The following is a 25,527-nucleotide window of genomic DNA, read 5'->3' on the forward strand; positions in this document are numbered from 1 at the left end:
AGTATTATTATGCCTAGAACTTCAGAGCTGCGGTCACCTGAAGATTGCTTTTGGATTAGAAGGAGAATTGGAGGAAGCATGTATCAACTTTTTCTCCTCTTTGCCAATATATACTCTCTCTTACCCCCCACCCCCCCAATGACTCCTGCATTCCAATTTCCTCTCCTTATAAATCACCCATATAGTTTTGACTTGTGCTTCAGAGTGTCTCCTTCCCTCAGCTGAGTTCTTGCACAGTAAGCTGTGGGCTGAGCTAAGTCTACCCCAGTTCTCTCTTTCTCCCCTAGGCTGCTTGTGGAAGTACCAGAGGAGAGAACAATGGCTCTGCTCCCTTCTTCAGTCCCTGTACCTCCTCACAACTCCTATGGATTCTCATCCCACCCCTCCCTACCCCCATTGTCAACATGAATCATGTAGGAAAGAAAAACAGGAGAGGAAGGCTGAGCTGTGTGCTCAGATCCATAAAAAGGTCTAAAAAAAGAAATTAAAGGTGAAAAACAAAGTATAATGTAATCATAATCACTCTAAATGTAATTTTATATGGGTCAATATTCAAATACCGCAGGGCATACTGACCATGGTGGTCAAATAAAACATGGATATTCAGCACCCCTAACTAGACAGTGAGCATGCTGGATATCTATACCACCTCTACCCAGATAGTGGCAATATTCATACCGTTATACAAATAGCTATCCACATACAATTAGGACACATTTTTTGGAGGCAAGTTGTTATTGTTATTTCACAAATTAGGGACAATTCTTCCTTAGGAACCACAATATCAGAGTGGGAAACTTATGAATAGAGGATGAGATAACATTCAGGGGATACTGGGGTCGGAGGGGTGGGGGCAGATGGCCCTCAAAAGGATACAGGACAGGTTGCCTGTGAAATGGGGACTCCTCAGTAGTATGGTGACAGTACATAGGTGAGAGGGATATATATACAACTGGTTGTTCTAGACTGAGTTGGGAAAAGATAGAATGTTTGTATGTATATTTTTCTATGAAAACAACATTATTATTATTATTGTGGCAGATAAAATTATTGGGAGGTAAAGAGTTTTGTGGGGAGATATGGATGGGTGGATGGAACCAAGCTAGTCAGCAATCATTTGTTGTTAAAAATTGTGCTATGGTTTGTGAAAAATCAAAAAAAGAAAAATATTGACTTGAGTAGAGCTCTTGCAGATGGGTGTAGGGAGAGATAACAGGCGAGGTAACGAGAAGCTGTAGAATGAATGGACTTGTAGGTAATCAAGAGATGTTTGAACTGTATGTGGAAATGGATAGGGAGCCAAAGAAGAGACTTGAGAAGAGGGGTTACGTGAGTGTAGCGACATTGGTGAAATATAAATCATATGGCTGAATTTTGAATAGACTGGAAAAAGATGATTCAGTGGGAGACCTGTGAAAAGTAGGCTGCGCTAGTCTAAGCACAAGGTGATGAAAGTGTGAATAAAGGTTTGGGTAGTGCGTTCTGAAACGAAAGAAGGATGTTATAGAGAAATTAAAAAAAATATATATATATATTTATAAAAGAGAGAGAGAGAGAGAAAGAAAGAAAGAACCAAATAAAGAGATATGACTCAAAGATGATTCCAAGGTTACAAGTCTAAGGAGACAGAAAAGATGGCATTGCTTTCCACAGAAAGAGAGGAAAGGGGGAGGTGGGTTTAGAGCAGGGGTTTTCAATTCTGTCCTCAGGACACATCAAGCCAGTCTGGTTTTCAAGATATCAATAATGAATAGGCATAAGAAATTTGAATGCACTGCCTCCATTGTATAGAAATCTCTCTCACGCATATCCATTGTGGGAATCCTGAAAGCCTGACTGGCTGGGAGTGTCTCAAGGACTGGGTTGAGAAACCCTGGTTTAAGGGGAAGATACGAAGCTCTATCTTAGCCCTTTTAAGTCATACAAGCAGGTTTTTTTTTTTGTTACATTTGTACCCCGCGCTTTCCCACTCATGGCAGGCTCAATGCGGCTTACATGGGGCAATGGAGGGTTAAGTGATTTGCCCAGAGTCACAAGGAGCTGCCTGTGCCTGAAGTGGGAATTAAACTCAGTTCCTCAGTTCCCCAGGACCAAAGTCCACCACCCTAACCACTAGGAAAAACATTTTGGGTGTAGAGATGTAGATCAGGGAGTCATCAGCATAAAGATGATACTGAAAGCTATGGAAGAAGATTAGAGCACCAAGGGAACAAGTACAGAGATAAAAAGAGAAGAGGTCAGAAGACACAGCCTTGAGTTACACCAACCGATAATGGGTTAGTGGTAAAGGAGGGTCCAAAAGAGCACTAAAAGTGCAATGAGAACAACAACAAAACCAATTCAGAAGAGAGTCAAGGAACAGGTGGTATATTAGTGTCCAAACAGCAGACAAGTCACGAAGAATGAGACTCAAAGACCCCTGGAACAGATCACCGTAGACTTTGGAAAGGGCTGTTCCTATAGAATGTAGAGAATAAAAGTCAGATTAGAATGACTTGACATTTATTTTTTTTTTATTTATTGTTACATTTGTACCCTGCGCTTTCCCACTCATGGCAGGCTCAATGCGGCTTAGGTATTGTATACAGGTACTTATATTTGTACCTGGGGCAATGGAGGGTTAAGTGACTTGCCCAGAGTCACAAGGAGCTGCCTGTGCCTGAAGTGGGAATTGAACTCAGTTCCTCAGTTCCCCAGGACCAAAGTCCACCACCTTAACCACTAGGCCACTCCTCCACATGAAAAATGTCAATTAGAAGTGAAAGCACATTCCTAGTTTGGATACAAAAGGGATAATAGCTGGGCAGGTAAGGTCTGGTGAAGGATTTTTGAGGAAGTGGTTTAAGAAAGCTGCCCTGAAGGAAAACCATGGCCCTACTGAGCATTGACACACACAAAAAATAAATCTTTCAAAGTGCCAAAAGAACCTAACTAGATCAATGCAGGTGGAAGAAGACCTGATAAACAGAAGAAACATCTCCTAAATTCTGTGGGTCTGCAAGAGAGGAGGAAAATTACCTCTAATAGTCTAAACCAGGGGTAGGCAACCTTGGCACGAGGGCTGCAACCCAATCAGGTTTTAAGAACTTCCCCAATGAATATATAGTGAGATCTATTTGCATGCACTGCCTCCACCGTATGCAAACAGATCTCATGCATGTTCACTGGAAAATCCAGAAAACTTGACTGGGTTGAGGACCGCGGTTGCCCACCCCTGGTCTAAATAGATAAAAGTAAACTGAGAGGAGCCACAGGGCTACTGCAGAGCAACAAGTGTTGTATGTGGGTAAAAAAAAAAAAGCTGTTAATTTTTCTAGAAAGCTCTAGAAAGAATCCACTCATTAAGTGCTGAATGCGGTCCCAACTGAATAGCCTGTCTTCAGTATATTCTAGAGGTCTTAATTTTCTTTTGAACTTTTATACAGCAAGACAATATCACAGTCACTTTGCCCACACTTAGTTTTACGTGTGTCACAGTGAAAAAGATAAACAACTAAGCTGAGGATTTGAACCTTATTTCTTACATTATCATCTTTTGGCCTCTTGGTGAGATCAAATGCAGCCAGAGTTTCCGGTGTCCACTGAGGATTCACAGCAGGAAATTCAAAAGGTATGGGCTCTACGAGGCCATAATTAGCTTTCAGGTCCAGTTGTGGAGCCTCTGCTGGGACTTTCTGAAAATAGCTGGAAAAGAAATTTAACATGTTAGTATCAAGGCAAAAAGAAATATGGGAGTAATTTTCTAAAATATATATAAAGTACTGAAAACAACGGGGTCCTTTTAAGAGCTGTTTTGCCACATGGGTAGAGTGCAGCAAAACAGTACTACCGCTGGGCATGCCCAGGCACTTGGCTGTAATTCTGTTTTTGCTGCGCACTTTTTCCTGCGCTAGAAAATTGTTATTTTCTAGTGCGGGGTGGGTGAGGTGAGGAGTAGGCGACCCAGTGGTAATTTTTTTTTTTTGTTACTTTTGTACCCCGCACTTTCCCACTCATGGCAGGCTCAATGCGGCTTACATGGGGCAATGGAGGGTTAAGTGACTTGCCCAGAGTCACAAAGAGCTGCCTGTGCCTGAAGTGGGAATCGAACTCAGTTCCTCAGTTCCCCAGGACCAAAGTCCACCACCCTAACCACTAGGCCACTCCTCCACTCCGGAATGGCCTAGTGACTTAGTAAAAGGACCCCTATGTGTGTTATTCTTCACTTTGTAGACTTTGCAAGATTTTAAATCTACAAAGGAGTTAGGCTACAGCCAACCTCCAGAGAAAGCAAGCCTAACCTTTCAGGTCCAAACTGTTGTGGGTGATATCTTTGCATGGGTATTTTTTCCATACATATAATTTTGTGCGAGTACTATATTTAGAGAGATTTATCATGATATATTTCTATTGTATTATGGTTTTGCTATATATTGCAACATGCACCGAGGATTAATTTCACTATTTAGAATAAGGCCATGACAATACCAGCTGTGGTCTAGGGGTCCTTTTACTAAGCTGTAGCAAAGATTTTCCTGTGCGCTAAGGCCATTTTTATCACAGCCGTGAAAATGACCTTTTTGTATTAATGGCCATTACGCAGCCATTTAAAAATCTTGTACCACCACTCATTTTGTAGACAGTAAGGACTCACACGGTATTCCTGCGCTAACCAGTCAGTATGCGGAAATGTAGCTGGAATAACGGATTAGTGCAGAACACCCACTTCCCACATGTCCCCCCTCAAAAAATGTAAAATGTTTTTGCACACAGCGCACCCTAGTTTGGCAGTTACCAATACAAAAACAGTTTTTTTCCTTTTCTGACCCTTTAGCTGCCTCTGCTTCTGTGCAGGGAAGTACTTAGAGGACAAGGAGAAGGTGTTTAACTTAATCACTCTAGGAAAGCGTACAGCGAGGAAATGCTAGCATGCAGACACTGGATTTAACTTTTATACATCTTCTGTTTCTTTTTCACAAACTTAGCTCTTCTAATAAATGCATTTTAAACTTTAAACAGTGCCATACATTGCTTTTCTTTAGTCGCAAGTTCACTTAAATGCAGATCAACAGGTCTTCTACTAAACACACTTGAACAGCTCCATCATTGTTTTTCTTTAGCTACAGGTTCTCTTGAATGCAAATCAGTTAGCATCCAGGCAATACAAGCAGAGTTACTGGAATTCCTTTTCCTTTTCAAACACTTAACCCTTTTGCTGTTCTCCTTTAAATGCAGTTCCCATCGGACAGCTCTTTTAAAAGCAGGATGATTGTCCTGCTCCAAACTTTCTTCAATAGCTATGTGATTTTGTTTTTTATTGGGTTTTTACTCCCAAAGAATGTATTACCTTCAAAATCTGCACCCTGGTCCACAAAATTATCTACGGCAAAGTCCCAGGCTACATGACAGACCTCATAGATCTACCAACCAGAAACACAACCAGACCATCACGAACATACCTAAACCTCCACCACCCAAACTGCAAAGGACTCAAAAACAAAGCAACCTACGCATCCAGCTTCTCCTTTATAAGCACACAACTATGGAACTCACTGCCAAAAGCTGTGAAAACAACCTATGACCATCTAGTGATTTCATGAAGTTTAAAAACCAACCTGTTCAAAAAGGGATACCCTACCAACCCAACATAAATGCCTACACTCTGCAACACAGCAAAACCAAAGCTCGTAATGGACACTGTATAACCTCTCCTCTCTTCGATCCCCGTTGTGCCTGAACCTTAATCGACCACAACATCACCACGTATTTGTTTCTCTACCGGACTTGGCTAACGCCTTTACGGTACTATGTAAGCCACATTGAAACTGCAAATAGGTGGGAAAATGTGCGATACAAATGTAACAAATAAATAAATACAAATTTAAGAATTTTGCATGACCCTGCACATTGTCAAAATAACTTTTTACTTTTGCAATGTAATATTAATGTACTACTCAGATTCAGAACTAAAAGTGTAGTATTCCCTATCCCCATGACTCCATCTTCAATTGGCCTTAGTCCAATCCCACCACTCCCTCTTCTCTCTCTTCCCTTAACCTGTGCAGGCTGTCATTGCTGCATGTCTCCAGCCCACACACACACTAATATTCCTGGGATGGCTGCCTCTCCTTCCCTTCTGCTCCATACATGCCGCCAAATGTTATGCAGGTTTTACATGGGAGCAGTGAATTCTGCATTGTGTAGTGAAATTGAATCCCCTCTGGAGTAACAATCCTTAACGGACACTGTCTATTTGCACTTACTACTACTACTGCACTTGGGAAAAGCCTTAAAGCTTCAGGCTTGTTTTTTTTCTTCCTCATGTTTAAGAACAAGGCAGAATCAAGTGAAGAAATTTCCTCTTCAAAGTTCATCTGAGGTGGCCTGCTAGCAATAGCAACATTGAAGAAGATCACAGGCTAGCTCAGCAGAATTGGCAAAGCAAGTAAAAATTTAGATAAAATATCAAAGCAACTTGTAAGTTTTTTCCCCAAAAGAAAAGCAAGTTGTAAAATATTTTACCATCATAATTTAAAGAGTAAAGGGTCATGGATTTTATATACTGCCTTTCTGTGGTACAACCAAAGAGGTTTACCTTTATTGTACAAGTACTTTCTCTGTCCCTAGTGGGCTCACAATCTAAGTTTTGTACCTGGGGCAATGGAGGGTTCAGTGACTTGCCCAGGGTCACAAGGAGTTGCAGGAGGAATCCAACCCAGTTCACCAGGTTCAGAGCCTTCTGCCCCAATCACTAGGCTTCTCCTCCACTAATGTAGTTATGTTCTCACTGCCAAAGTCATCTTTGGGAGTGAAGCCTCACCCTGCTGTGACAGGCCTACAGCCCCTCAACTTTCTTTCCTTGGAAATGCAGGTAGAGCAGGACCTTCTATAGTCTATGCCAGTGACATAGCCACAAGGTGAGGGTGGGGGGCCTAGGCTTACCCACTTTGGGCTCAGGCCCTCCTCACAACCTACAGCACTGTTGAATGGCTGGCAGGGATGCCCAAGCCCCCATTAGCTGAAGAAATCCACTGCCTGATGGCCACTGCTGCCTTGGAAGCAAGGAAGTTGGCAACGTGCTTTCAGCTGCTGACACCAGCACTCCTCATGCACAAACTGAGCTTGTGCAAGAAGGAAGCATCAGCGGCTAAAAGTATGCCGCCAACTTCCTTACTGCTACTACTACTTAACATTTCTAAAGTGCTACTAGGGTTACGTAGCGCTGTACAATTTAACATGGAAGGACAGTCCCTGCTCGAAGAGCTTACAATCTAAAGACAAAAGTACAGTTAATCTGATAGGTCAGACAGATTGGGGCAACCTATATGTTCGAATGGTTAGGTTCCGAATGCAGCATTGAAGAGGTGAGCTTTAAGCAAGGATTTGAAGATGGGTAGGGAGGGGGCTTGGCGTAGGGATTCAGGAAGATTGTTCCAGGCATAGGGTGAGGCAAGGCAAAAAGAGCGGAGCCTGGAGTTGGCAGTGGTGGAGAAGGGTACTGAGAGGAGGGATGTCATGTGAGCGGAGGTTACGGGCAGGAATGTAGGGGGAGATGAGGGTAGAGAGGTAGTGAGGAGCAGCAGACTGAGTGCATTTGTAAGTAAGGAGGAGAAGCTTGAATTGGATGCGGTATCTGATCGGTATACTGCTGAGGCAACACTGGGGTGGGGGGTGGGAAGAGGGGTGACAGGCAGTGGATTTCTTCAGCTGGTATGGCTTTGGCATCCTTGCCAGCAAAGGTAATATTTTTAATACAGTGGGAGGTGGGGGGAGGGAAGCAGAGAGGAAATCTGTGCCCCCCACCACCACTCTGTGTTCTCCCCAAAAATGAGCTGCTGCCTATGCCCCTGGTCTGTGCACAAACATCTGCCATAGAGAAATATAACATATAATTTTAATTCTAATTCTCCAAGAGAATGCTTTATTTTAATTGGATGAAGATACATTTTGCCAATACATACTATACATATATATATATATATATATATATATATATATATATATATATATATATATATATACACATATACACACATACACATTTTTGTTTTGTTTATTTGCATCCCCTTCCAGCCTGTGTTCTTTCTCAGAATAAAACTGAAAATGGGAAATCATGAAAACACATCCAACATGGTCATAAGTACATAAGTATTGCCACACTGGGACAGACACAAAGGTACATCAAGCCCAGCATCCTGTTTCCAATAGTGGCCAATCCAGGTGACAAATACCTGGCAAGATCCCGAAAACAGTACATTTTATACTGCTTTTCCAAGAAATAAGCAGTCAATTTAATAATGGTCTATGCACTTTTCCCCTTAGGAAGCCGTCCAGACCTTTTTTAAACCCTGCTAAGCTAAGTGCCTTTACCACATTCTCTGGCAACGAATTCCAGAGTTTAATTACACGTTGAATGAAGAAACATTTTCTCTGATTCGTATTACATTTACTGCTTTGTATCTTCATCACATGTCCCCTAATCCTAGTATTTTTGGAAAGAGTAAAATAACAATTCACGTCTACCTGTTCCACTCCACTCATTATTTTATAGACCTCTATCATATCTCCCCCTCAGCCGTCTTTTCTCCAAGCTGAAGAGCCCTAGACGCTTCAGCCTTTCCTCATAGGGAAGTCGTCCCATCCCCTTTATCATTTTTGTCGCCCTTCTCTGTACCTTTTCTAATTCCACTATAACATTTAACAGTTAACAAGCACTAATGCTGTTAACACATGTAATTTAATGCAAGACCTGCTATATAAAATGGGCATTGCAATATATAATGCTTGTTAATGGCATTTATGCACGTTAGCAGTTAGTAAATGACCCCTTAAATGAACTTTCCCAGGTGTTAGCATTGTCTATTAAAAGAGGATAGACACCTTATGGCTACTACTGGTAGTGCAGCCTCTTTTGATTGTATTACAGTATTTATTTATTTATTTATGACATTTATATCCGACAATATTACCGCCCATGGGCAGGCTCAATGTGGCGTACAATAGTTAGGACTGGATTCAGTAAATTGTCTCCATATTTGGGCACCAGAAAAAAATTCAAAATTCAGTACAGAGCGCTATTCTATAAAGGGCAGCACTTAGAGCCCATTCTTGTGCCCAAATTTGGGCACCAGCATTTACACCTGCTGAAACCTGGTATAAATGCCGGTGCCAAACTCTTGGCATTTGGACATGGAAGTGGCACTGTTCTATAACTCTACACACAATTTTTTGGAACTCCCTCTAGCCACACCCCCTTTTGAGTTGCATGCTAGGGGATTCGGGCGCACAGGGTTATAGAATAGTGTCGAATCATAGTTATCTGATGCAAGGGTCCATTTTGGGGGTCAGCACCCAAGGAAAAGATTTAGGTGTCGTTTAGAGAATATGTTGAAATCTTCTGCCCAGTGTGTGGCAATGGTCAAAAAAGCGAACAGGATGCTAGGAATTTCTACGAAAGGGATGGTAAGTAAGACTGAGAATACTATAATGCCTCTGTACCTCTCCATGGTGCGACCTCATCTTGAGTATAATTGCGTTCCATTCTGGTCACCATATCTCAAAAAAAATATATATATAGTGGAATTATAAAAGGTTCAAAAAAGAGCAACCAAAATGATAAAGGGGGTGGAACTCCTCACATATGAGGAAAGGCTAAAGAGGTTAGGGCTCTTCAGCTCAGAAAAGAGACGGCTGAGGGGCGATATGATTGAAGTCTACAAAATCCTGAGTGAATTGATTTTTTTTACTCTTTCAAAAAGTACAAAGACTAGGGGACACTCAATGAAGTTACATGGAAACACTTAAAACAAATAGCAGGAAATAGTTTTTCACCAAAAAAATAGTTAAGCTCTGGAACTCTTTGCTGGAGGATGTTAACAGTGGTTAGTGTATCTGGTTTTAAAAAAGGTTTGGACAAGTCCCTGGAGGATAAGTCCATAGTCTGCTATTGACAAAGACATGGAAGAGCCATCGTTTGCTCCGGGATTGGTAGCATGGAATCTTGCTACTGGGCTTCTGCCAGGTACTTGTGACCTGGATTGGCCACTGTTGGAATCAAGATACTGGGCTAGATGTACCATTGGTCTAACCCTGTGTGGCTATTCTTATGTTCTTAAGTTATGCCCAGGAAGATAAGAATGCATAAATTTAACAACAGTTATTGAAGTTAATTAATATTAACATCAATATAATGCCAATTAATTTGCACTCACATCTTTGATCGGCACCCAAATTCGGGGGTTAATTGTTAATTTAAAAAAGGAGACAAAATTTTATTCCTATCATTTTTAAATATGGGGAGCACAAATCAGTCTTGATATATAAATGTTATGGAAAAAAGTTATTTCTGTTTCTAGCTTTGGAGGTAAAAAGGCTAGAGAGGAAATTGGAGGGTCATGGGATAGGAGGAAAAGTCCTATTGTGGATTAAAAACTGGTTGAAGGATAGGAAACAGAGAGTGGGGTTAAATTGACAGTATTCACAATGGAGAAGGGTGGTTAGTGGGGTTCCTCAGGGGTCTGTGCTAGGACCGCTGCTTTTTAATATATTTATAAATGATGTAGAGATGGGAGTAACTAGTGAGGTAATTAAATTTGCTGATGACACAAAGTTATTCAAAGTCGTTAACTCGCGACAGGATTGTGAACAATTACAGAAGGACCTTAAGAGACTGGGAGACTGGGCGGCTAAATGGCAGATGACGTTTAATGTGAGCAAATGCAAGGTGATGCATGTGGGAAAAAAGAACCCGAATTATAGCTACGTCATGCAAGGTTCCACGTTAGGAGTTACGGACCAAGAAAGGGATCTGGGTGTCGTCGTTGATAATACGCTGAAAACTTCTGCTCAGTGTGCTGCTGCAGCTTGGAAAGCGAATAGAATGTTGGGTATTATTAGGAAAGGTATGGAAAACAGGTGTGAGGATGTTATAATGCCATTATATCGCTCCATGGTGCAACCGCACCTTGAGTATTGTGTTCAATTCTGGTCGTCGCATCTCAAGAAAGATATAGTGGAATTGGAAAAGGTGCAGCGAAGGGCGACTAAAATGATAGCGGGGATGAGACGACTTCCCTATGAAGAAAGACTAAGGAGGCTAGGGCTTTTCAGCTTGGAGAAGAGACAGCTGAGGGGAGACATGATAGAGGTATATAAAATAATCCATCCCAACTCGAGACATTTATTACATCTAGGAAGACTGTTGGAATAGTAATTCCAACTAATGATGTTGTTTGAAATTGGAATATAGTGTCCTCTGTACACTTCTGCCACTCTTTTTGAAATTGTTTATTTCCTATTAATATACCTTCAATGATGTTTGTATTTTGAACTCCCCACTAGTGGACTTGTATTGGTTTGAGGGAATTTTCATGTATGATACATTTTCTTATATTGTAACCTCATTATATCCAATTTTTCTAAACAAGTTTGTAAACTTGAAAAGTTGAAAATCAATAAACAAATTAAACATAAAAAAAAATAATGAGTGGAGTGGAACAGGTGGATGTGAAGCGTCTGTTCACGCTTTCCAAAAATACTAGGACTAGGGGGCATGCGATGAAACTACAGTGTAGTAAATTTAAAACAAATCGGAGAAAAGTTTTCTTCACCCAACGCGTAATTAAACTCTGGAATTCATTGCCAGAGAACGTGGTGAAGGCGGTTAGCTTGGCAGAGTTTAAAAGGGGGTTAGACGGTTTCCTAAAGGACAAGTCCATAAACCGCTACTAAATGGACTTGGGAAAAATCCACAATTCCGGGACTAACATGTATAGAATGTTTGTACGTTTGGGAAGCTTGCCAGGTGCCCTTGGCCTGGATTGGCCGCTGTCGTGGACAGGATGCTGGGCTCGATGGACCCTTGGTCTTTTCCCAGTGTGGCATTACTTATGCATAGCTCCCTTACCACGGGTGCTGAGCCCCCAACCCCCTTCCCCCAAAACCCACTACCCACAAATGTACAACACTACCATAGCTCTTAGGGGTGAAGGGGGCACCTACATGTGGGTACAGTGGGTTTTGCAGACCTCCCATTTACCAGCACAAGTGTTACAGGTGGGGGTGGGGGGGGGATGGGCCTGGGTCCGCCTGGCTGAAGTGCACTGAGGTACCCACTAAAAGTGCTCCAGGGACCTGCATACACGCAGGCCTCTAGGACTTGTTGCTGCTATATAACATTGGCACACCAGTTGACACCTGAGGACTAACCTCTCCGAAAACGTCCTTTATTGGAATAAGCACGCTTACTCACAGTTAACTGCAGATCAGAGGTTGTGCCCCACTGGCAACGAGTCTCCCTGGTACTGAGATGAGCAGTAGGTCAGAGCTGGCAGAATGCTGTACAATGCCCTCTTTCAGCCACATTCAAGGTAAGAACTAAGTTCTGTAGCGTGGCTAACACGTGAAAGGGATCTAAAACTGGCTTACAAAAATGGCCACTACCTCATGGACTACCGGAAACAAAACAGGGCACACTCTAACCCAGTAAGCAGGGGGAAAAGCACCATGGGAGTAGAGCCTACCAACTACCAACATCGTGAGCATTTGCCATAAGCTAGTGGAATCACGGAGCCCAATACCCTACACCCACCACAATGCATTGCTGATGTGACTCTGCAGTGCCCTTAACAGAAAAGGTGTCACACTCACCCGAGAGCCACATCAGAACCAGGGAAAGGCTGTCACAGGATAGAACACATTCTGCTGTCATGGAGGTGGGTACGGCATTTGAGGCTGGCATAGAGGCTGGAAAAAAAGTTTTTAAAGTGTTTTCTTTTTGGTGGGAGGGGGTTAGTGACCACTGGGGGAGTCCGGGGAGGTCATCCCCGATTCTCTCCAGTGCTCATCTGGTCAGTTGGGGCACTTTTTTGGGACCTGTTCATGAAAAAAAAAAGGGTCCAAAAAAAGTGACCCAAAATCGCGGTAAAAACGCCTTTTTTTTCCCGATTATCAGCTAAAGACGCCCATCTCTCCTCGGCCGATAACCACGTCCCAGTTCCGCCTTCACCGCACCTCCAACACGCCCCCATCCACTTTACCCGTTTCCGCGATGGATTGCAGTTGGAAACGCCCAAAATCGGCTTTCGATTATACCGATTTGGGCGCCCATGGGAGAAAGACGGCCATCTCCCAATTTGGGTCGCAAGATAGGCGTTTTTCTCTTTCGATTATAAGCTGGATAGTAACATAGTAAATGACTGCAGATAAAGACCTGTACAGTCCATCCAGTCTGCCCAACAAAATAAACTCATTTTACATGGTATGTGATGCCTTTCTCAGGGCACAGACCGGCATTGTTCTTGTACTAAGTTCTGAAGCTAATGTCGAAGTTCCTTAAAATTTACACTCCAGTCAATCCCTATCTATTCAGTCACGATCAGGGCATAGACCGTAAGTCTGCCCAGCTCTCATTTTGTTTCCCCAATTACCAGCGTTGCCACCCAATCTCCACTTAAGATTTTGCAGAACCATTCCTTCTAAACAGGATTCCTTTGTGTTTATCCCACGCATGTTTATGTTTTAACATTTTTATTGATGACAACATAGGACAAAGCATTCCATTCTGGCCTGAACAAAAAGGCCAACATCAAAATCCACAGTCAAACTAAGTGATAAGATCCGTCATCAAACATTTTACCAATTTTTCGCTCCACCCCCTTCTCCTCCCCTCTCCCCCTCCCCAACACGTTCATGTTTCAACAGTTTTTGCATATAGGTCAACCAAAGGTGTACAACCATTAAACTCCTATACATTACGTCAGTACTTTTAGCATACATTGGTGTAAGCCGTATAAGGTCTACAATCAACAAAGTTTTTCATGTTTTCTTCCCCCCCCCTAGTTCCCTCCTTCTTCCCCTCTCCCCCCCACCCTCCCCTTCCCCCCCTACTGTCTCCCCCCCCCCTGCCACATCAGGGACAGGACTCACTTATAAATCAGGTTATCTGAAAACAAATCACAAATGGTTAAGCAATAAACATTTACCTCGTGGACTCAGCCCTTGTATGTATTGACCCCATATTTGCATGAAAAATTTTTTCCTTTTTGAGTTACCTCTCGCCTCTCTGGCTTCCCAGGTTGCCATTTCATGTATTTGGTTCCGCCAGTGCCAGTATGCTGGTGGATCCAGGGATATCCATTTTTGTAATATGGTCTTTCGAGCCAACAGACAGACTTTGTGGCACCACAGCCTAGGTCCTTTCGCCTGTGAGCTAAATGCAGACTGTGTATCCAGCACGTAATGGTCCCACGACCCCCTTGTTGTTAACTGTACCATTTTAATCAGGAAGCGCTGAATTTGCCTCCAGAATACACGAATACTCGGGCAAGCCCAAAAGGCATGAAATAATGTGGGAGCTTCATTGTCACACCTAGCGCATTTTGCTTCTCTGGTAGGATTCATATGTCCCCATTGTTGCCCTGAGATATAAGCACGCATTGTCACTCTATATCCACTCTCTCCGAGCCTCTCGTCTATGGTGAACTTCGGAATGCGTCTCAGTGTGTATCCCACGCATGTTTGAATTCCATTACCGTTTTCATCTCCACCACCTCCCTCCCACAGTAGGGCATTCCAAATATCCACCACCCTCTCCATGAAAAAAATACTTCCTGACATTAGTCCTGAGTCTGCCCCCCTTTAACCTTAATTCATGTCCTCTAGTTCTACCACCTTCCCGTCTCCGAAAAAGGTTAATTTGCGGATTAATACCTTTCAAATATTTGAATGTCTGTATTATGTCACCCGTTTCTCCCTTCCTCTAAGGTATACATGTTCAGGTCAGCAAGTCTCTCCTCATACGGTTTGCAACGCAAATCCCATACCATTTTTGTAGCTTTTATTTGCACCGCTTCCAGTCTTTTTACATCTTTAGCAAGATACGGACTCCAAAACTGAACACAATATTCCAGGTGGGGCCTCACCAATGACTTGTAGAGGGGCATCAACACCTCCTTTCTTCTGCTGGTTATGCCCCTCTCTACGCAGCCTAGCATCCTTCTGGCCATGGCCGTTGCCTTGTCGCATTGTTTCTTCACCTTTAGATCCTCAGAAACCAACACCCCAAGGTCTTTCTCCTGGTTCGAGCTTACTAAAACCAAGCAAAATGTGGATCCGATTCTGGGTGTCAATCTTCTTGGGCATGACTGGGACCGACAGAGGGGACTCCGAGTTCCTAATGAGAACTTGATGAAGTACATCGTGGAGAGACAGTTACAGCTTCCTTAGGAGGAGATATGTAGTCCAGGATCTCAAGCATCTTGGCCCTGGGCTTATCCTCCACTTCCAAAGGAAAGGGAATAGCATCAGCCATTTCTTTAACAAAAAAAGGGAATGAAAAGCTCTCCAGAGACTTTCTCCTTTCAGGTGGAGGGGAGAGTTCAGAGGGAATTACATAGGACTCAGAGGAAAAGTACCTTGGATCTTCCTCTGAATCCCTTGAGAACTCCTCTTCAGTGTCAGGGTCAAGCACTAGGCAGGGTAGGCGCAAGCACCCCCGTTGCATTAGGCCATTCAACAGCTCAGGGAGTAAGGCCCAGATGTGCTGTTCGAGGGCCAACACCGGGAAAAGCTAACGTGCCAGTCCAGGTGCAGATTGCAGAGATGCCGGGGTCGATGCGGGAGCTGGGTATTGGCTACTTGGAGATCGATGCCTCTGCACTTCCTGTATGGAGGGGGAGCAGTCCTCCTGGCGTTGACACTTCTCGGGTGCCGAATCCTTCGACGCCCTGGAGCTCCCAGCACCATGCATTGAGGGCAACCAATGACAATACTTCTTGGCTTTCGCCCTTAGCATGTTACTGAGGCTCCTCAGTGCAGACGAGGACGACGACAAATCCACACATCGCCTCGGGGTCCAACGATGGGCAGTCATGGAGCACCCTGCACAGCAGGAGGCCTCGAGGCAGGTGGAGACCAACTCGATGTTTCACTGCTTCCAGTGACTAAAGGTCTAGCAGCAGCCATGCTTACTGACGCTCTTGATGCTGGTGTGACATTTGACGTCAATGCCGAGGAACCTGACTCCAAAAATCTCTCGCTAAGCCTATATGGAAATCTGGGTCCTCTTCATGCGAAGAGCCAACCAAGTTTAGCACAGTGATCCCTCTCCCCTTCCCGTATACCCTCAAGTTCTCATAAGGTTAGGGTAGTTCAGCAAGTTCCAAAGAGCATCTTCCTCAATACTGCATCAGTTATCCATGCCAAACTCCATAGGGATTCCAGATTGTTATAAATGTCCCAATATGGTTCCAACATAGTACTGTCAGCTTGGTCAAATAAACCTAGTCCAATTTGTGCAGCACTGTAAACATATAGGGCCAATAAACCCGGTCAAAGGATTTCTCCACAGCGATAGCAAGAACCAAGGCTGGAAGGCCCTGGACTTCTCGCCGCCCAAAGTTCAAAATATGCTTTATGCTATCAGTTGTTTATCTGCAAAGTATAAAGCCAGATGGATCACAATACACTAAAGCTGGCATATATTTCTGGAGTCTTGCTGTCATTATTTTCATAAAAAATGTTTTAACCAGTGCCCAGGAGGGATATTGGCCCCTTTCAATTGCTTAACAATACAGCTAATCTTGAAGAGTGAGGCAGTTCTTGCCAAAGGTCAGTTAAGGAGCCTACTAATGTAACTCAGAAGATTTACAGAATTAGCAGTATGACTGTCTAGCCTTGGGGTCTTACCTGTGGGTAACTGTTTAATGGCCCACAAAGTCTCTTGCTCTGTAATAGGTTTAGAGAGTTGCTTCAATTCTCCTGGTGTTAAATTTAGGTAGCGTAATATCAGCTAAAAATGCCTCAGTATCAGATGGTGTAGTGGAATGCTCAGGGATATAAAGTTAGTAATAAAATTCTACAAAAGCATCCCGAATTGGTGAAGTTTTAGTAAGGAGATTTCCTGCCCAAACATTAAGACAGAGAATTTCATTGTTTTGCTTTAAGCTTCCAAGCCAAAAGCCTACCAGCTTTATTACTCGATTCAAAATATCCTTGCTGAGTTTTCTGGAGAGCTAAATTTAAAGTTACAAGTTCTATATTATCAAGTTCCAGTTGAACATCGTACAACTTATTATAAATATGCCTCAAGCCACCTGGGTGTCTATATTCATCTTCTAATTGCTTTATGTGGGCACGTAGCTCCAAAACCTCAGCTTCCCGTTATCCTTTCAAATGGGACCCCAGAGCAATAAACTCACTTCTTATAACCATCTTTAACATTACCCACAGAGTAGTGGGAGCGAGATCATTTTTATCATTTAATTGCAAAAAACTCTTTTAGTTACTCACTGCTCTGCACATATTTGGGATCAGTCAACAGGTTCTCATTCAAGCTCCAATAACACACCTTTCCTTTTGTCCCATATTCATTTCCAACACTAAGGGGGCATGGTTAGACCATGTACGTAAGTCAATATTACTTTCATGCCACACAGATGCAAAGCTCTTTATTCAAAGATATTACTGACCCAATTATAGGCTGCCTCGATATTTCAACGAACAGAAATTCTCTGATGGAGCAGCCAAAGCAGTTCTCAATATTTAGATAAGACTTCTATATCTAAAGAAATTTATGACATTAAGGCCCATTTTGCATAGGGGCTCCATGTAGGAAATGGGATAGCTATGTTGTGCGTTAACATTTCCCAAATTATTTTACAAAAGGTTCCATGACACTGGCAAATACTTGGTGAAAAATATTATTACCTGCTAACTGTCCTTTCCTTGAGTCCTGCTAGATTAGTACAGAACACTGGGTTGTGTCCCTATACCAGCAGAAAGGAAGCTGAGAAAATTGAATATTCCAGTGACATCACGATATAAGGAGTGGCATAGCCTAGAACACTTCAGCATGAGAATGTCAAACTTCTACATGTGAACAGACAAACCAGAAACCCACCAAGAGAACTCTCTGCAATAACTGAACTCTTAAGTGGAGTGGAGGAGTAGCCTAGTGGTTAGTGCAGTGGACTTTGATCCTGGGGAACTGAGTTTGATCCCCACTGCAGCTCCTTGTGACTCTGGGCAAGTCACTTAACCCTCCATTGCCCCTGGTACAAAATAAGTACCTGAATATATGTAAACCGCTTTGAATGTAGTTGCAAAAACCTCAGAAAGGCGGTATATCAAGTCCCATTTCCCTTTATGTGTCAACATTTTTTATTGATGATTTCACCTGGTAACACATCCATTAGAGTACATACATAACAAGTTGTAAAACTGTCGGTCTTATGTACATTAATCTTAAGTTGCTATCATCAGTTTTTTTTTTTGTAACAGTACCCTCTCTTATCCCCCCTCCCCCCTTACTACCTTCACTTTTGCCATGCACACTGAAAGAAACAATATTCAGCATGTTACATTAAACTCAAACCGTAATTTCCAATAGTAACACCTTACGTTATTCTGTGATTGAACCCCTTGTTACTATTATTCCCCCCTCCCCTCCCATTCATTCCCCCCTTCTTTTTAAATACTCCATGCTCATTCATAATCCCTTCATGGTCTAGTCATAGCCATCTTCTTCATTTTCCTATATTTAATGTGTTGGTAAAGGTACACTGCCTTATTGGTGCTTCTTAAAGCTCTATGTAACATTACACTCTCTGTCTATTGTATTCCCTGTCCAGACTCATCCCCCCCCCCCAAAGATACCCTGAGACTCCCTCTCCCTCATGACTCTTCCTTCTCCTTCTTTATTGTGTAGAAAATGTATTTAACACTGCACTTCTCGCTTTATAGGAAATACTTTGCAAATATTTATTCCAAATAGAAACAAACCGCTTTCTGCCATTTCCCTTTAAATGTAAAATTATACACATAACCAGAAGTAAGGCTGAGGGAATGCTCAGTCGGATATCCCAGTCATCCTGGGAGGGAATTGGATTGGTCTAACAGAACTCAAGAAAAGGAAAACCAGGTAAGAATAATTTCACCTTAGTGAAGTGGTTCCCAAACCTGGTCCTGGAGGCACCCTAGCCAGTCAGGTTTTCAGGATATCCACAATGAATATTCATGAAAGAGATTTACATGCACTGCTTCCACTGCATGCAGATCACTCTCATGAATATTCACTGTGGATAACCCGACTGGCTGGGGTGCCTCTAGGACCAGGTTTGGGAAATCACTGTCTTAATTATGATACTACTACTACTAATCATTTCTATAGTGCTACTAGACGTACGCAGCGCTGTACACTTGAACATGAAGAGACAGTCCCTGCTCGACAGAGCTTACAATCTAATTAGGACAGACAAACAGGACAAACAAGAGATAAGGGAATATTAAAGTGAGGATGATAAAATAAGTGTTCTGAACAAGTGAATAAGGGTTAGGAGTTTAAAGCAGCATCAAAAAGGTGGGCTTTTAGCTTAGATTTGAAGACGGCCAGAGATGGAGCTTGATGTACCGGCTCAGGAAGTCTATTCCAGGCATATGGTGCAGCAAGATAAAAGGAACGGAGTCTGGAGTTAGTGGTGGAGGAGAAGGGTGCAGATAAGAGAGATTTACCCAGTGAATGGAGTTCCGGGGGAGGAATGTAGGGAGAGATGAGAGTGGAGAGATACTGAGGAGCTGCAGAGTGAATGCACTTATAAGTAGTCAATAAGAGGAGTTTGAACTGTATGTGGAAACGGATGGGAAGCCAGTGAAGTGACTTGAGGAGAGGGTTAATATGAGCATAACGACACTGGCGGAATATTAGTCGTGCAGCAGAATTTTGAACAGATTGATCCTTCTAGACCAGTCCAGACAAATGGTATGTACCAAACATTTAAATGCCCACCCTACCAAAAGGCACTATCATCCTGTGCTGACACAATATGCAGTGCTTAAAGAAATGCAACCACCACATTGCCTCCTTGCAAATCTCTTCCAGATAACTCTATGGCTTCCACACAGGAAGCCATTTGCTATCTAGTTGAATGTGTCCAGAGACCTTAAGAACTACCCTGCAATTAGAAATATATGCCAACTCAATCACTTCCTTAATGCAATGAGCAACAGTTGACTGGGAAGTCAGCTGTTCCTTATGCAAACTACCAAACAGCATAAACAATCTGTACTTCTGAAACTGTTGGTGACTAATATCCAACTTAAGGAGCATACTCCCAGATTTATCCTTTGTCTGACCTAAATGCCAAAAGTGAGACACACGCTGATTCAAATGAAAGGATGATACCACCTTTGGTAAAAAGAACAGAACAGTGAGGATGCAAATTAAGTCCTCAGCAAAATGCAAGAAAGGGTCCCAATGTGAAAGGGCTTTGAGCTGTCATAAAGTTCTTTGGATTTTTGCTGGAAAAATCTCAGTTCCTGGGCTGCCATGGACGCCGACCCACATGTGAGAATAAGCAGCCTGCTTGTCCTCGGAGAAAACAGAATTACATCCTTGTCAGGAGGAACATAAGAATTTGGGCATGTCTTGAAAATTTGATGTCGACAGGACAGACACAAATTATGATCTCATAAGCCTTTTCCTTTGGGAAGCAGGTTAAAAACTAGTTCTTGATAATTCAGTCATAAAAGCTGCTGGCATGAGATAAAGAACTTGAGGGGCCCTTTTACGAAGGCACAGTAGGCTCTATACGCATGCAGCACATGCCAAAATGAGACTAGCGCCAGGCTAGTTCACTCCCCTGGCGGTAAAGTTTGGAATTGGCGCGTGCCCATACTGCTGGGACAAATTTTTTAAAAATTTCCTACTGTGTGCGGTGTTTCCGGCATTAATCGGCAGATGGAGTGTGTTGACCGGTCACCGTGCATGTAGCGCGTGAGCCCTTACCGCTAGATCAAGGGGTGGCATTAAGGGATCAGGCTGTAAATAGGCGAGCGCTGGTTTCAGTTTTACCGCAGGCTCTTTTCCTAGTCCTTTCAAAATAAGCCCTTTTTCACCCAGACACGGTAAATACTGGCCCAGCGCATGCCAAAAACACATGCTCACACTATGCAAGCCACTTTTTGCCGCTGCATAGTAAAAGGACCCCTGAATTCTTTCATTTACCCACACAGTATTTGCATAACTTCTCCACAGCAGTGAGGTGATGACATCTGTTGATGACACAAAACTAAAGTAGTGTGCTAAAATTATTTTGTGAAATCAAAGAGCGTCTCAAAAACTGCAGCAGAGTTAATGAGAACCTTTTAATAAGAAATAGGTAGCACTTCGTTGGTCACGGGATCAGCCTGAGAAGCATTTTTATCAAATTAATGGAATAATAATTATTTCTGGTATCAATACTCACATAAATCCATTTTCTCTTTCACATTTTTCCAGTGTATTTTTCACAAGACTTCCTAGTTTTCTGAAAAAGAGGTGCCCAGATGGCTTTGCTGTAGTTCCAGGTCCCTTTGTCGCACCATATTCCTTGCATAGTGCTTCTGCTTTGCTGTAAACTAACAGAAAATCAAATGAAACTAATGTAGAGGGAAGAGCTGGTTATAATAAATTCAGATTTGAAGTAAAAAGTATCAGCTGCAACATCGTAAATATTAGTTTAAAGGTTGGGCAACGATTTATGAAGATCCTGATGAAGCAGTTGCGAAACGGTAGTGCTCTGTAGAGCATGAACCGGCTTAAAGTTAAGTTGCCATTTTCCAGTTTGCCTTGAAAAATAAGCTTGTCTCTACATAATAGTTTTTACTACTCGTTTAAATAGTAAAATTAGTAAATCAATTAATAAAATAATAAATAGGAAGGTGGGAGGTTTTTCTGACTAGTGATGAAGCTGGTCAGTGAAAGGATTTATAGCCAAAGACTGATAGTATTAGAGTGAGCGTCTGAAATCTTTAACTCACAATTTTTTAAAAATATTTATGATTAAGGGCAGAAATTGTGGATTTTTGAGTTTGAATACTCTTTGTCATTGCGTGGACACAGTTAGAATATGCAACCTTTTCACAACTCTGTCTTCCTTGCATCCCCAATTCCAGTCTTCAGCTATTGTGCTCTATTCATGGTGGCATCCTACTTTATTTGTACATAAAAGGTGTAATCTCTAAACGTTTCATGCTGTTCACTTCAGATATGAAACTAGTTATGAAAAAACATTGCAGCTTCATCATTACTATAAATCTATAGACTTCGATATATTTCATACTTACACTTTTGTGCTTCGTGCAAACACCTGATTGCCTCTCCACATTTGTCACTTGCAAGTAAAGTCTGACCATGGTAGCAGAATGACTAAGAAGAAAAGTTTATTACAGTGTTTATAATAGTCCAAAACCAATATTCAAGTGATCAAACAGTCTATGTTTTTTCATTATATTTGCCTGCTGAACAACTAAGTTCATATACTAAGGAGGCAAAGAGATGCTGTCCCAGTTTGGGTTGGTGAGCAGCAGGCATTAGAAAGCCATTCTTGATGCTTACTTACAATGGTCACTTTTATATCCACCATAATAGAAAAAAAGGATTTCTTTTCATTAGGTTGAGAGGCCATTTTTTCTCTTAGCAGTTGTCTGAATGTAGACTTAATAAAAGTATGGGGCAATTTTATGGACTGATCTCTGAATTAAAAACAAAATTCACAGCTGATTCTAGGACCACTGCACTATGTCACAGCTGAGTTATTAAACTCCGGGGTATGCTATATTGTATATTTAAAGGTTTAGCCTCTTAGGAGTCCATTCACCAAACGGCCCGCCACTATATGAAGGCCTATTGTTCCTGAAGCAAAGCATGGACAAGCATAGCTACTGTAGTCTTAGGAGCTTTGAATAATGTTAAGGCTTCCAAACACATCAAACCTTGGCTCAGCTGTTGCTAAACAAGGAAAGGAACCTCCTTTGAAGTCTTTTGCACACATCTTGGATAGAAAATATCTTCCCGGAGAGAGGGGTGCTCCTTGTAATATGCTGGGATGGCTTGGAAGGTATTCCTATTGATATGCCTTCTCTCTCTATCTTTGAGTAGATATAGTTTGTAAGGATGGGGCTCATTCACCCGATTGCTTTCCAAAAGGAGGTGATCTCTCCTGGATGATTGGGAAATGGCATCAAGACAAAACAAACTGAAAAACAGCCACATTCAATCCCAAAGGGTTATGAAAATAAGCATTCAATGCCAGAAAGCATGAAAATTACCCTCAGAAACCAAGGCATAAACCAAGGTCTAACCAACAGGACCCGTTATCTATATAAGATTTTGGTGTCCGTGGTTTGATCTCTTTCATTGGGTAAAAAAGAGTTTTTTCTTACATTCTCATAATGCAAAAACTTTCACTGAGAGTCCAAATGTTTCCAAAAACACAGCAATAGCATAAATTAACTTAGCTTATCTTAGCTGTCTTGTTCACCCCTTGTTCCAACTGCTTATTTATGTTCAACGGGGCCCATATCGTTTCGCCCACTTCTAGGCTTCATCGGGAACAACCCAGTTTAAACAAACTTATACAGGGGCATTCATCTCACTGACAGAAAATGGATTTCTGTCAGCGAGATGAATGCCCCTGGGATGGATCTCATCCGGCCCTATGGTTTTGTCTACTTTCAGTTTAAGGTTCAAGGTTGAATTTATTTGACAATACCATATATTTTCAAAAAAGAAATCTAAGCAGTTTACAATGCAATATATACAGGAAGAAGTAAAAACACACAAGACAAAACAGCACAACAGTTGATACAAGAGGAAATGGAGGGGGCTGAAGGTTTACAAAGTAGTATATGGGTTAACAAAGGGATGGAAAAATTACCAAAGGGAGCTCGGTACTGTCTTATCCATATGCCAGGAATCAATGTCATCAAGAAGAGAAGCCAGAAATAAGGTAACAGTAGGTGGGAAAGACTGGGAGAAATAATAGGCTTTTAGTTAGGATTTGAAATTGTTGATCCTTCAAAATGTAAGTACAGGGGAAGTGCGTTCCACAATGTGGGAGCAGTCACACTAAAGCAGGTGCATCTGGAGACGCCAAAGAAAACCTGATGAAGGCCTTACTTAGACAACCCGAAGAGACCTTGGGGAGAGTAGGGAAACAATGAACTAGCTAAGAAAGAAGGTAACCCCGAGGATTGAATCTGATGGGGCAAAACACTGATCTTGAAAGGAAGCCTATAAGCAACAGAAAGCATGTGTTTAGCGAGAGAAGGGGAGTGACACGATCATATTTCTTCTAGGAATGGAGAAGTTTGACTGCGGTGTTGTGTACTAATTGCAGTCTATATATCTGGTATACAGGTAAACACTTTCTTCAAATGTACAATGCAATATCTATTTCATTCCTTAGTCAACCAACCTAGTTCCTTCTCCAAGATTTTTTCCTGCAAATACAGAAGTATTTGTTTAGCATATCTAGCCCACACAAATGCAATGGCGCACATCTACATCTGCTCCAAATGTATTTTATAAAATACAAACATCACAACTCTGCCCTTGCTTCACCTTGAGGCATATTTTCAAAGCACTTAGCCTTCCAAAGTTCCATAGAAACCTATGAAACTTTGGAAGGCTAAGTGCTTTGAAAATATGCCTCCTTGCGTACACCATCAAGTAATTTGAAAAAAAAAAAAGCCCACCTTTATCGCATGTAAAAAAATATAAAACTACCCTCTAATACTGTTCTCTTCCTAAAAAAGGTAAAAATAAAATTAAAAAAGCCTCCAGTTAATCTTTAAAGCAAAGGCATCGCCAACTTGCCGTAGTCTACTCAAATCAAATCTGCTTAGCACATACATTGAATTTCCACTTCTCTGGCTCAGTGACTTAGGAGCCCTTTTACTAAAGCTTAGCACTTGACGGACATTAGCATATGCTAAAGTGTCATATGGCCCACAGGTATAAAATACAATGTGCAGCATTTAGTGAACATCTTAGTCAATTTTCATTCCCATATACTTCATGATTGAGTAATGTTTAGAATAATTCTGAAGAGGCAATTTAAATACATCCTACAGTACTCATTTTCTATATACTGTACAATGAAATTCTTTTCTATTATGAAATGTGAATTCATATTATTTAAGTAGGATTTTGTTGACGGTTGGTAGTTTAAAAGTCTTCTTGGGACTGATCAGGAAATAAAAAAAACCTGTTAAGAATTCAGAGGAAAGAAATACAGGAAGCTTATTTTGGGAATAAGGAAATAGAAATCAACAACTTTTTGAATGCATATACTGAAGGCAATACTATTTTAATGTAACCTCAGTGACACAGAACCCTCTCAAAAACTGTATTATTTACAAACACTTCAAATTTGCTTGATATTTTGAAGGTATATTCTGCCTTCCTTCTCATTGCTATGTGGGTAGGGCTTAAGATATTCACCTTCAATTTTGTGTTTGTTAATCCTGGAGCATTGCTAGACACTTTTTTTGACAAGGGGATTAGCAATTTACTTATCTAGCAAGAGAAGACTGAAATCCACTTCTTATAGAAGACATTTTAACCCCTTAAGCGAGAACATCCAAAACTGTGGTTTGCAACCCCAAATAGGTCATAAAACCTGCCTTTGCAGTCATGACCTAGGTGAGCTCTCCATAGGTTCATCAGGGGGTCACACAATTTTATTTGGCTGCAATCATAGCGTCTCAGCAACATAAAGATTGAGAAGT

At 41.9% G+C, this 25,527-nt stretch overlaps 1 protein-coding gene across 1 annotated transcript in view; it reads right to left on the reverse strand.

The window, feature by feature from the left end:
* The window catches only part of BROX (BRO1 domain and CAAX motif containing), a 59,575-nt gene that overhangs the window by 1,808 nt on the left and 32,240 nt on the right, over window positions 1-25,527 (reverse strand). The window contains 3 exon segments of the mRNA XM_030195985.1: window positions 3,525-3,684; window positions 21,222-21,372; window positions 22,081-22,162. Coding sequence (XP_030051845.1) covers window positions 3,525-3,684; window positions 21,222-21,372; window positions 22,081-22,162 — 393 coding nt within the window.

This window comes from Microcaecilia unicolor, chromosome 3 (assembly GCF_901765095.1).
Source record: "Microcaecilia unicolor chromosome 3, aMicUni1.1, whole genome shotgun sequence".
Lineage (NCBI taxonomy): Eukaryota > Metazoa > Chordata > Amphibia > Gymnophiona > Siphonopidae > Microcaecilia > Microcaecilia unicolor.